At 44.9% G+C, this 13,796-nt stretch overlaps 1 protein-coding gene across 6 annotated transcripts in view; it reads left to right on the top strand.

Annotated features, from left to right (window-relative positions):
* MYH10 (myosin heavy chain 10) overlaps positions 1-13,796 on the top strand; it is a 1,407,286-nt gene that overhangs the window by 299,183 nt on the left and 1,094,307 nt on the right. For all 6 annotated transcript variants that reach the window (XM_078654665.1, XM_078654664.1, XM_078654663.1 and 3 more), the window contains one exon: positions 6,177-6,275. In XM_078654665.1, the coding sequence (XP_078510791.1) occupies positions 6,177-6,275 (99 nt within the window). The remainder of the gene's footprint in view (positions 1-6,176; positions 6,276-13,796) is intronic.

The raw sequence follows: 13,796 nt of genomic DNA, 5'->3' as shown, positions 1-13,796 counted from the left end.
ATTATGTGTGGCCTGCTGTAAACCCAGTTCAAAGTAGAATGTAATGGCAAAGACCAGCTGCCATATCAACGGCACATGTGCGCTTATCAAGACTCATTAGACATTACATAGTTGTAGTAGAAGAGAATAGTTCTAATCCTGGGTTTTAATCAAAATCTGCATGTCTTCATGATTGGGCTTTCTTTAATATTGAACAATAGAACATCCACGCATGTGCTGGACCTGAGAATATACTAAATAGAAAATGTTCATATCAAATAAAGTTTTCTGTTTTTCTTTTTTAAATAAATCTCATTTTAACTCCACCATCTTGAATTTGTTTCTACAACACACTGATGATAAACCATATCTAGACTCAGGAATCTTATTATATAACCAGGACTTCTATAGAAGAAATCGAAGGAACTAACGAGCCAGACAGGTTTTATTGTTTTTTGATTGGGTGAAAGAAAGTCGTCCTTCTGGATATTGTAAAGGTCGTTTGAGTGACACTGAGGAACAAAAGGTCAGTCGACTGAAAAAAACCTAAGAGCATCCTCTTCAGTTATTTTCTTTTGTTCTAGTACCCTACATGGCACATTTGTAAATCAAGATCTGGATTTTGAAGTTGAACTTGGCTTTTACAGTCAGAAAATGGGAGACCAGGTCCGTTTTGCAGAGCTCAAAGACGAGTTGCACCACCACCTACAGTATGTAAGTGTTGTATGCTTGCCAAATAGCAGTTGGGTAACACACCATGCAAGACCTTTCCTAAGACAACATTTGCAGTTAATGAAGGCTCGATCTTCATTCTTTAGAGAATCTGTGAGAAAATAAGTGTATTTTGGACTCCACCAGTACTTGAACCAGCAACTCACTGTTTATCAGTTGGAGTAGAATGGCTTGTGCCTGAGTCCCAAAATGAATCATTAAAATTTTTTACAATAAATCTGATTAACAACTTTTATTGGTACACCCGGCAAGGTATGTCGTAAGGGGACAGTGCACAGGGAATATTCTAAGTGTTTTGATCCTCCCGAATCACATCTACCTTGGAAGCTTTGAACTTTAAACCGTTTGTGCAGATTTCTGACCGCTGGCTCGAGATAATTTAGTGACCCAGCTATCCGATAGTTGATAGAATTGGAGTACGCACACTGACCGACGGACAGGCATTGTTGCCTCTGCTGACTTTATATAGTCATTGTTATTTTAAGTAACTTTAGAAACGTACACCATAGTGTGCCTCTTCCTTATCACCTCTGTGCGAGGAGACTTTCCCCTCTGAAGTGGCAGTTGAATACACTTAGGCCGTTGGTCTGCTGCAGAAATAGTAGTGAGTTATCCTGATTGTTTTTTACTTCAGCCTTTTGTTCTTTTTTTTCGTAAAATAGGTGGTATAGAGATTGTTGAAGGCTGGCTCACCAGAAGTAGTATGTTTACATCAAAAAGGGAAAGTCATTGCCATCATGTACTTATTGTGATAGTCCTATCCTATACCTTTGAATTTTTCACCAATTTAGTCCTATCCTATACCTTTGAATTACTCACCAACTTCCAAAGGGAGAAGTAATATTGTGACTTGCAGAAAGACAGTTGAAGTATACTCCAGATGTTACCAGTGCTTCCTTAGTGAAATACTAGCCGTGACATGTCTGCAGGGAATGGGATATCAGCGCTCCAGTTTTGCAGCATGCCTGTAAAGGTATGTAGATATCCCTAAAAATATTATATTTTATCACCCAGACATCGTAGGGCAATCAAATAGAATCAATATTTGGTGCCATTTACCATGTTGACCTTTCTGTGTGAGAGAGGTAAAACAGAAATGCTATCTTTTACTTGATGAAAAAGTTAATGCCTTGGAAGATGTGCCTTCCTCCTTTAGATTCCTTATATTATACTAAATTCTGAAAAGTTTCGTTTTCACAATTTCTCTCCAGTGGAAATTGGTTATCAATAACAAGTGATTCTGCCACATTTCACTGATGAGTGCCAGTATTAAAGTACTCTGATGTATGTGTACATTATTACCTGGTGTCGTCCATAGTTGCTGCCACCAATGACAGTTTGCTTGTAATATGATAGTTGTGTACAAGAAAGCAAAAACGGCATTGTAAACACCCACCTTACACTCAAACACAGTACATGTGGCAGTAGAATGCTTGGGCATTTTCAAATGCACGCTAATGTGTTGCTTTTGTACGGCTAGCAGTTATAATAGTGTGAGAAGGACAATAATGTGTGAAAATGTGCTCTTCCTTCTTAGGTCGAGCTAGAGTGCGCATGCTTAGCATGCATCTAGCTCGACAACTATTGTTGTCAGTCTCCTGGGAATCTGAGACAGGGTTCGGACACGCGCGCCGATTGCACCTCGTGTGCGTGCACGCCCAGTCCGGCGCCGTGCACATATCCTATCTCAGATTCCCAGGAAGTCAGCCATGCCTCTCTCAGTCGCGCGCGCACACATACACACAGCCACACTCACACACACATACACAAACGCAGGCAGGCACACACACGCACGCACGCACACACACACACTGCATACACACACGCTCACACGCGCACCCTCCCCCCCTTACCTCATCTCTGTACTCCAGGTCCTTTGGCAGCACGATGCGGGGCTCTCCCCTTAGGCATGGGAGCCCCGCCGTGCTATCCGCTGCTCTTCACCCGGGCCCCCTCCTGAGACCCGGTACTTCGTCTCCCGCACTTCGCTTTGGCTCCGGGCTCGCTCCTCACAACGAAAGCTATGAATGGCGCATGTTGCGCATGCTCGGGCAGCCCCCGCCCTCCCACGTCTCCTCGCAGCCCAAATACTCTCTGCCCAGTGCTTTTAAAACATTGCCATGCGATTGGCTGAGAGAGCACTTGTCAGTTTCCCATTGGATGTCGATCCTGTGACGCTTGTACTGAGGTTTACGATTGAGCAAGATTGGAGTTTTTACGATTTTCATTGGCTATGAGGCTCCAAAGGTTGCACGTGCCAGTTGAAGTAACCTGCAGAGAGCAGTGATCGTCAGCGTGATCTGTCTGTGCAGGTGAGTAGACTCGTCCCTTAGGGGCACTATGTTTTGAGATCAGTTTCACCAGCTGCGTTTTCATTTCCGCAGTCTGCCCAGGAAAGGCATTTGGTCAGTACCAGGTGAGGGGGGGAGAAAAGAACAGAACCGGGGAATTTGGTCTACCCGGTCAAAGCCGGAAGTAGCCTTATCCGCTTTGATTTTAACCCTTACTTGTCCGTCCTTTCCCGCTGCGTTTTTGTGTGCCACATGAAATGCCTTCTGCTTGTACCTGATGAGGTGGAGAATAGAAAAGAGCAGAACAGGGAGATTGGATTACTCGTTCAAAACTGTAAATAGCCGTAGTCTTTCCTTTTAAAGTTGTGTACCAGTGCGACAAACGTAAAAATGAAATAATGCACTCCACTGCTAAGTAGACATATGGCGCATCATGTCACTATGTCAAATGTATCAACATCAGTGTTGCCTTGTAAATATGTAATTGCTTACTTTTTCTGTATTCTTGTAAAACCAGTATGTTTTCTTGTCCCTGGTGGCATATTTTATTTTACAATATTACTGCACCTATTGGAGGGAGCGACACAGCCAGACCTCATGCCCCTGATGCCTTTCTGACAGCAAGCCATTCTGCTCCCCTCAAACGTCATGAATGACCTCTCCACCTAACAGAGGGGAGCAGTGGTACGGTCACTTTTTTCATAATTTACAACCCTTTTGCAGAAGTTGCATCGATGCGGTGCACTTGTTTAAATCTGATATGTGCGTCACCTGATACTAGATGAAGTAAAGATGGTTTTCCTCTTCTTCTTGCTGTACGTTATTTAATTCAACCCTAAGATAAAGAAGTGCATTTTTGTTCACTTTTTTCATAACACAAGTTCAATGGGAAGTCTTGATTGTATATGCGGAAAATCTTTACATGCCATTTCGATTTTGTTATTGAGCACACAAGTGGAACAACAAAGTCCTGACTAAAACTTACAAAGGGAACTAAACCACCTTTAACCCTGTTTAGATTTACTCACAAGTTAATTCCTCCCTAACTTTCTTCCTCCTTGTTCGCTCCTCTCTTAGGTAACTGTCCTCTTAACTCGCATCGCATCCCACTGATCCCTTTAGGTCCCTCACACAACCATCCGCGCCCACAAGAACTCCGAGCCATTAACTCGCTTCTTGTAGAGATACATCCATATATATATTTGAAACAGAAAGATTACGCATAACTACACCCCTCTCTCTACACCCATCTCTCCCTCTCTCTCTACACACCCCTATCTCTCTACACCCCTCTCCCTACACCCCTATCTACACCCCTCTCTCTCTCTCTGCACACCCCCATCTCTCTACACCCCTCTCTCTCTACACCCCTCTCTCTCTACACCCCTCTCAAGCTACACCCCTCTCTCTCTCTACACCCCTCTCTCTCTACACCCCTCTTTCTACACCCCTCTCTCTCTACACCCCTCTTTCTACACCCCTCTCTCTCTACACCCCTTTCTCTCTACACCCCTTTCTCTCTACACCCCTCTCTCTCTACACCCCACTCTCTCTACACCCCTTCTCTCTCTCTCTCTCTCTCTCTCTCTCTCTCTACACAACCCTATCTCTCGACACCCCTATCTCTCTACACACCCCTATCTCTCTACACCCCTCTCTCTACACCCCTTTCTCTACATCCCTCTCTCTACACCCCTCTCTCTCCACCCCTCTCTCTACACCCCTCTCTCTCTACACCCCTCTCTCTCTACACCCCTCTCTCTCTACACCCCTATCTCTCTACACCCCTCTCTCGCTCTCTCTACACACCCCTCTCTCTCTACACCCCTCTCTCTACACCCCTCTCTCTACACCTCTCTCTACACCCTTCTCTCTCTACACCCCTCTCTCTCTACACCCCCTCTCTACACCCCTCTCTCTCTACACCCCCTCTCTACACCCCCCTCTCTCTCTACACCTCTCTCTACACCTCTCTCTCTACACCCCTCTCTCTACACCCCCTCTCTACACCCCCCTCTCTCTCTACACCCCCTCTCTACACCCCCCTCTCTCTCTACACCCCTCTCTCTCTACACCCCTCTCTCTACACCCCTCTCTCTACACCCCCTCTCTCTACACCCCCTCTCTCTACACCCCGCTCTCTACACCCCTCTCTCTACACCCCTCTCTCTACACCCCTCTCTCTACACCCCTCTCTCTCTCTCTACACCCCTCTCTCCCCACAGCATCACTCGTCGCCACCACAATATCACTCAGTGCCACCACAACATCAATATGTGCAACTATTCAACAACAACTGGTTCAAATATGTTCTCTCAATGTGTCAAGCTTTATTACAAATGTCACAAAAAGGTGTTAATATTTCACTTCTGTTCCTGGATTTTCGTCACAATAAAATACACTGAACATAATCTTCACAAAAGTTATTTACCAAAGTTTAAGCTATTGCCATTATAAATTACAATAACTTTTATTTACGTATTAATTATTAAAAAAAACATTGTTATTTGTAATATCAATACATCTAACTCACGTAAATACAAAACACATATTGCATTACAAATGCTATAGGTGTCACATTTGCGAAAGTTAAAACTATTGGCATTGTAAATGACAAAGCTATTAATTTAGCTATTTTCAAAACCAACACATAAATACAAAATTTGTCATTCACAATACCAATAGCTCAAACTTTCCTAATGCGAGACCTATTGCATTGCAAATGCTTGTTGCCTATTGCCATGGAATCCCACCAAGCATACTGAAATGTTTGAAGAGTGGTCAAAGGCTCACGGATAAATGCTACAGGTACCAATATGTTCATCTCTTTAATTGTACGTTTCCCCATAGCTGATGTTGGTAGAACTGCATGCATTAAATAAGCTATGTGATTTTCAGAAGAAATACTTACCCCATATGCGGTATTCACCCCACATTTTGAGCTGCTATAAAGCCAATGTTATCTGGTGTATAGAGGGTAACTTGTTGACGTTAATTCAACCTCTAACTTGACTCTTATGTTCTCGTTTGCAAGTGATTCCAGACTCGCACCCAATCTTGTTTTCCCTTGTCCATTCTGACCACTTTCTGGAAATGTTGTACTGCGTTGCACTGCATTGAAAACAGCAGCCCACTATTTAAACCTTTGTTGATATCCTTGACTTGGAACTTCAGATCTGCTGGAAAAGTCTCGTGCTATTCGTCAGGCTAAAGATGAACGCACCTTCCACATCTTCTATCAGCTTCTCTGTGGATCAGGGGAACACCTTAAGTGTAAGTTATGTGTCTTCTGTGTCTTGTTATTGTGCGTAATTTAGTGCATATTGGGTTTGTTAATTTGTTTTGGCTTTTGTCTGTACTTCTATTTCTGCTTATTCTGTGAATGACACAGTTTAATCGAATTTGTGATGTAATTTTCTTCAAGGAGGTTGAAACCACCTATGTACATATAAACTGTCAGCTATGGTGTCTCTTTAGTAACAGTTTCATTTAGAATTCTGTCACTAATATAGGCTTTTGTCTATACTTCTATTTCTGCCTGTTCTGTGATGGACACAGTTTAATTGAATTTGTGATTTAATTTTCTTCAAAGAGGTTGAAAACACCTATGTACATATAAACTGTCAGCTATGGTGTCTCTTTAGTAACAGTTTCATTTAGAATTCTTTTACTAATATAGAGATGATTACCTAAAATTTATTTTTCCTTGAACAGTGGCTTTCATTTGCAGTTGTTATGCTATTCTGTGGTTCCATATCCCACAACACGAAAACTTACTTTTTTGCCACTAAAAGTGACCCATTTTGACGATGCAGATAACAATCGTATGTGGGCCCAGACTCTGTCCCTACCTATGGGAACTATAGAAACCCAATCATTTCTGAATGCTAGATTTGAGAAAGTGCCATCTTTCTTGCCTTGGTATGCCCCCACTTTTTTCTGAACTGCTGATGTGCTTTGACTGGGTGTGCCCTGGGTCCCTGGCAGTCAGGCATCCAGGGCCTGTGTTCCTTCCCTAAAACTATGCTGAAACAAAATACCCAATTGGCATCTCTGGCCCCCTGTCAGCCCCTAGTAAATGGTACCCTAGGTACCCAGGGCATGGGGACCAGAGAAGACCCCTGAGGGCTGCAGCACTGATTGTGCCACCCTCAGGGGCCTTGTACCCTGGTACCCACACACTGCCTTTGCAGGCTGAGTGCCTTAGAACAGAACTAAAGCAAGAGTCGGCATGGCACACATCCCTGTTTCATGCCCACAGAACCCACTGCCCTGGCATACCTCAGTCACCCCTCTAGTTGGGTGCCCTATGCCAGAGGTGAGGGCACAGGTGCATGAGCCCTGTGCCCCTACAGTACCCAGGTCCATTCCTGGGCACTGTAAGTGCAGTGATGCCATTTAAGAGTATATGGTGCTGGGAGGTCGTCATTACGAACTCCACAGCACCATAATGGCTCCACTGAAGACTGACAAGTTTGGTATCAAACTTCTCAGCACATTAAAGCCGCACTGATGCCAGTATGGGATTTAATGTAACATGCACGAACAGGCATCTCAAAGATGCCCTCCAAAACCCGAACCTACAATCCACGTCTGGGCTGAGTGGCTGCAGAGGCTGCCACCCAGCACACGTGTTGCTGGACCCCTGGGTGGAGAGCCCCCTCTCTCCTGGGTCTGCAACAAAGCACATCCTGGGCGAGGTGCTATGTCTCCTCCCCCAGGATGGACAGGGGGAAGCTTTAAAGGCATACAGCCTCCGAGAGCTTCTCCAGACCATTTGCTGTACCCAGCAACCAGTCCCCCACCAGTCCTACCCTCAATCTGGCGGGAAAACCTATGTCAGAAAGGGGGGTGTGCCAACCTGTGCCAACTCCATCCCTCAGGTGGAGGATGCGAGGTGAAGCATGACCCCGTGCTCCGGCCATCTTGTAGATGGGGAGTCCTGCCCAATCCCAGCTAGGCTCCTGCCCCCCTCCTACGGGGGAGGCTAGGGGTGTACTCACCCCAGGACAGGGACCCATTGGTCCCTGCCCTTGCCCTACCTGTAACGCCCCTAAATTTAGTATTTAGGGGCTCCCTGAACCTCCCTTCCTCAGATCCCGATATCAAAAGAAGAAAGAAGAAGAAGAAGACCCGCCGTGCAGCTGCTAACAACAGGACAACAACAACTAACTTGGCCCCAGCCCTACCGGCCTGTTGATCCTGGAACCTGCTCCTGCCTAATCCCGGCAACCTCCGCGGACAGCAACCTTGGGACACCCAGAGGACCTGCCTGCCTTGACCCTCTCGAAGATTGGGACTCCCATCAGCAGAGGCTCTGCTGCAACAGCCCACCTGGTGCCCACCAGGAAGCTCAGGACCAGCCCACTTTGCACCAGCCGAGCCCGGGCCGGGCCAACCCGAACCAAGACCACGAGGACGTCCCCCCGGTGACTGGGACCCGAAGTCCAGTGCCCAAAGGCCCTCCTCGACGAACCAGACGACGCCTGCAGACTCAGAACCAGGGGCCACCCCAACCACGACCAGCCGATGGTAAGCTTTCCGACCCCCAAAGACACCCCTGCACCCGGCCCCTGTGCCTCCCTTTTGGGTACCTACCTGTGCTCCAAGATCCCAACTTACCTCTCGAAGTGCTGGTCGCCCCTGGAGAGTCACCGTCCCCGAGCCTGCAGCCTTTGTTCCTTTTTCAAGATCCTCATTGGATAACATTGAGAGCCCGACGGCTCAAAAGCACCCTGCACCCAGCTGCCCGAGTGCCGCTGAATGTGACCTCTTTGCCCTATCCTACTTCCCCCTTGCCCAGAGCAAGTGACCAGGAGCCCAGCTCCCAGAGCCGCGTGGCCTGCTAGCCAGCAGCCACCAACCGAAGGGGCCCTTTCCCTCATTGGATAACATTGGGCCTACCTACCTCTGCACCCTGCCGCCCCTGAGCCGCTGGGACTGAACTAACTTTACTCACCTGACCCTGGGGGACCCCTGAGTCTACGCCCAGAACCCTAACTTCACCAATCAAGTACTCACCTGGACAACGGTAATTCACTTACCTGCCATTGGATAACATTGACCCATTTTTTACTCGAAATTTTTTTAAGTGTGAAGCTTTGAAAACTGAAAATATTCCTATAAAATCAGGTAAAATCCGAATTCGAAAATACTCACTTGTGATCAGGGGAGAAGTCAGTACTGTACCTTTCAGCCCAGTACTGAACAGCAAAAGTAATCCCTAGCGGGTTTACTATTGTCTGCTTTTCTATGAAATTTCTTCTAAGTGTCTACTTTTGAAAACTGCAAATATTCTTTAAAAATCATACGAAATACTGAAACGCAATTACCTACCTGTTTTGAGTTAAGTCACCAGTGCTGGCCCTAGGAGACTAGTGCTGGGTTATAAAAGTAACGCGATCATACTTTACCTGTAACCTGAATTTCCTCCCTTTGGATAACATTGTCAGAATCATCTTGAAAAGTTTCTAAGTGTGAACTTTTAAAACCGCTTTATATTCAGGAAAATTCATCACATTACCTAAAACGTTTTTGCTAATCTGGTTTCAGCTTAGACCCCAGGACTGAATCTAAGATCTAGTCCTGGAACTACCAAAGTAATCCATAAAGTAATCAACTGTACTTACCTATGAAAAACTCGTTGAGCTGAATGCTAAAGTGTGTTTCAGAACTATATTGCTTATCAGCTATCCTGTAATTATTGTGTGTACAAACGTATTGCTCCCCTGCAAAGCATTTACATGAGAGTACCCGTATCTCGAAAAGTATATTTTTATAACTGTTGGTTCTAAAAATCAAACAACTATATCTGAGGATATAATACCAATTGGCCTGGAGTTCAGTTCTTGAGTGTGTGAAACCTTTTGCTGACATATGCTTTACACTCTCCTCTGGTACTGCCTTACTGCTCGACCAAGCTACCCCTTTAGAGAGTAAGGTCAGTTCTGGCTTTAACCTCTGTTATACCTTTGGGGCCTGTGGACTCTATACACACTGTACTGCCTTATTGTCCAGTATATATAGAGCCACATTCTCACACTAGACACCGAGGGAAGTTCAGAGTGGTGTAACTTGTGAGGATACTGTTATATTTTCCCACACAGGATGCCATGCAAACCTCAAATTTAGGCTAAAATAATCATTTTCCTCACTTTTCTCTGAATTAAATCTGAGGGATTCGCAAAATTCCCACCACACTAGCATTTCGACACTCCTCCCGTTACAAACAATTTGGCTGCTACAGGAATGGATGAAAACTGACCATAAGAAGTCAATGTGGTCTACGTATATCTCTGGTTTGGTCTTTTCTTTTCTTAGGTAATCCGCAAGGCATGTTACACTTATCATGCAAAAACGTAAAAATCTCAGGACGTTGAGGAAGCATTCACCTTGACTCCAGACATTATTTTTTGACAATATTTTTAAAAAAAATGTAATCGTTCTGATGCGAGTTCCAAAAAGGTTTTCTCAAGTAGTGGACTGTACAATCTTGAATGCACTGTTCACGTCCATGCACTAAAAAGGTTGTGAGGTGGACTTAAACAGTTTGTCCATTACATTGAAGCAGTTAACTTCAAGTGAATGCCACTATTGCTGTATTGTTTTCAATGTAGATTGCGACATTCAAATGTTCTTGCATTTGGTGAGCGATGGGCAGATATGATATATTTTATTTTCAGTTAGTCTTCCCATATGAAGTGCAATGTGTGAAGGAAGCATATTTCATAGTGCAGGATTTATTTAAGGAAGATTTGATGAGATGGAGTGAAAGCTCAAATATTCAATGTTATAACAGCACTGGGATCGACATTAGTCACAAATTAACTCTTGACGTTCTAACCGAGGTGTGAGTTGTATGAAGTTTGAGATGTAGGTTGAGTTTGAAGTGTGGGTGACCTGAATCTGTTACGTGAGACTTCTTCCAGTGATGATATATTTTGTACTTTATTTTGACTTAAGACGGAAAAAAAAATCTTCAGAGTGCTATGTTATTGTCTCTTGCGTAGCCCACAGTCTCTCCTTATTATGACCTTGTAGTTATATTGAATAATGTTTTGTCAAAATGTTATTTTCCATGGTTTTGAGGGGGGGGGGGTTACTTTCTTTAATGTAATGTTTGAGCAGCTATTATTGTTGCAACATTTGAGTGTATTTATACTTCACCTTCAAAGTTATCAGGACTGTAGTGTGCATTGATTGCTTCTCAAGTGGAGATGGCGAAATTGTTTTTGAGGTTGATGGATGATTTCAAGTAGTGAGCTTCTTGCACAAGTCTGATCTTGGCTCAGTCGGATGCAGTTAGTATTTCGTCCTACAGTATGTTTTCTTCTACTCTGTTATGTCACTGTGCAAGGATTGTGTATCCGTGTTTGTCACTGTTGGATCCTGAATGCATTGAGGCTTTGAATCTGAGCATCCTTCACTTCTAAAGCAGCATTTTATGTTTTTTTTGTTTGAAGCTAATTAGCTAGGGAGTATTTTTCATCTAATTAGCGCAAGAGTATTTTTCATCCATCCCCGTTCTACCATTGCACTGAATATTTGGCCACATGCTCAGTTTAAAGGCCTGTCTGTCTTTGGTTGAAGTGCTGTATAGACATATAGCCATGATCCAGCGCTGCTCTAAACCAAACCTCCAAACTATATATCTTAGGAGCTATCACACTGTACTCGTCGGTGGGGCCCATAACACAGCGAGTCACTCATTCACACAAATCACCCTGCTCCCAAGATAAGTGAAAAATCAGAGGATGAGTCGCTGGAATAGCGGAGTATCTTACTTCATCTATTTAATCATAATCTGTACATTATATACATCTGCAGTTTATTAGATTTTACCATGGTTTAATTCTCAAGGAAACATTAAGACACCCCACTGTTTTGGTCAACGGATCAGCTAGTAAACGTTAACTAATGGACAACAAGACCAGCTTAATTCTCCATTTATTTAATTTTTATTTAAAGATTTATCTCCTAACATGAATTTATTTATTTAACCTTTTAAGTTCGAATACCATTAAACATTTTATAAATTCACCTTTATTAGCAGAATAGTTCAGAAAAATAAGTCAAAGACATATTACCAATTTTCTCGGCAATGAGAATCAGGTTTAAAGCAGACGAGTTCCCAAAAACAATCTCTCTATTCTTTCTCGATGTTCACCTCACATCAGGACTCCGTCCCCATCAAAAGTTAAAGTCAAGAAAATGTCAAAGTCTTTGCACCTAGGAAAAATCAATCAGTCCGACAGCATGTCGTGGTGCGTAAAATAATCCAAAAGCACGCTTCTTTTTCTCTGTTTCAAACGACCTCTTTTGCCCCAACTATCTATCTAAAATTTGAAACTTTTAGGGTCCACATTCAATTCTCATTGGTCCGTTCAAGGGGTGGATGAGGATAACCTCATCTCCTCATTGTCCATATTTCCGCCTAGTCATGGCTCCATACACAATAAGGTTCTGATTGTTCATTATTACACTCCTTCACCCTTGTCCTTTAACTTGTCACTTTCGTACAATTTCCCAGGCTCATGAGCACAGGCTGCTTGCACATCTGCTTGCACATCTCTCGAGCACAGTCGTGCATGCGTGGAAGGACCCTCATTTGGAGTCCCGCAAACCATCCACATTTTCTTAGGCCACATGGGACATATGGGAACTATTATAGAAACAAACACAATTAAACATTAGATTTTGAAGTAAAACCCTTCTGTTTACCTCCCCCCCCCAATTCTATATTCACCCTGTTAGTGGTTACCTAGCTGTAAAGCCACAAATATGTATTGTTTTCTTACCATTCTCCATCATTTCTGCCACAATTCTACATTTAGGAAGCATTCATGCATAGCCTATCATTAGATTATCGCATTTCCGCTCTATATTATTAAGACGTTTTCACATAATGAATGGAATACGGGTTGCAAATCAAGCATATCTGAAAGAGACACGTTAGTATTAGATTCCTTACCTTAGAATATCCCCAGGCGTCAGACTGGATCCGGAAACTTTTGCGTAGCAGTACCCTTGCGCGTCGGTAGGCGTCGTCTGCGGCTCCGCGTCCGTCGTCGGCGTCGTGGGCGCCGTGATGACGTCGTCGGAGTACTTAGACGCCGCCTCCGCGTGCTGACGTCAGTTCTTCTTTTTTCCGCGCCAGCAAGCGCAGATCTGGAAAAAGCAGTAACCCTAGTCAATTTTTGACTAACTTTTTTGATCACTTTTGATTGTTCTCGAAGTCTCTCGACTCCGAACGGTGCCGTAGGGATGCCCGGCTTCAAGCACTGTGACGATTGCGACCGCCTGATGTCGGTCACGGATCCTCACCGCATGTGTTTATCTTGTTTGGGCGTCGACCACGACGACAAGGCCTGCTCCGACTTCCGGGCCCTCTCTTCCAAAGCCAGGCGGGAGCGGTCCCGCAGGCGCCTTGAGCTCCGGCAGTCGGTCCCGCGCCGTGAGAGGTCCCGATCCCATGGGAGGTCGAGGGACAGGTCGCGGGCTCGGAGCCACCACAGCTCCGAGAGTAGGCCGCACTTCTACGGGTCGAAGTCGTCGTCAGGTAAGAGGCACAAGAAGTCCAAGCGGCGTCATCGCTCTTCGGACTCCCCCCGACGCTCGCACGATGCGGCCGGGGGTTCGGGTGACACCACCCACGCGGCTCCGTCGGAGTCGCGGGCGCCGTGTGCAGCTCCACACCCTCCGGTCCCTGGGCTGAACGCGTCGCAGGAGAAGATCGAGCGCTTCCTCATGGCCATGAGGAAACTCTCTCCTCCGACGGGCTCCGCGGCGCCTTCG

This window comes from Lissotriton helveticus, chromosome 7 (assembly GCF_964261635.1).
Source record: "Lissotriton helveticus chromosome 7, aLisHel1.1, whole genome shotgun sequence".
NCBI classification, from domain to species: domain Eukaryota; kingdom Metazoa; phylum Chordata; class Amphibia; order Caudata; family Salamandridae; genus Lissotriton; species Lissotriton helveticus.
Note: the sequence above shows the minus strand (reverse complement) of the source record. Positions and strands in the feature narration are given on the sequence as shown.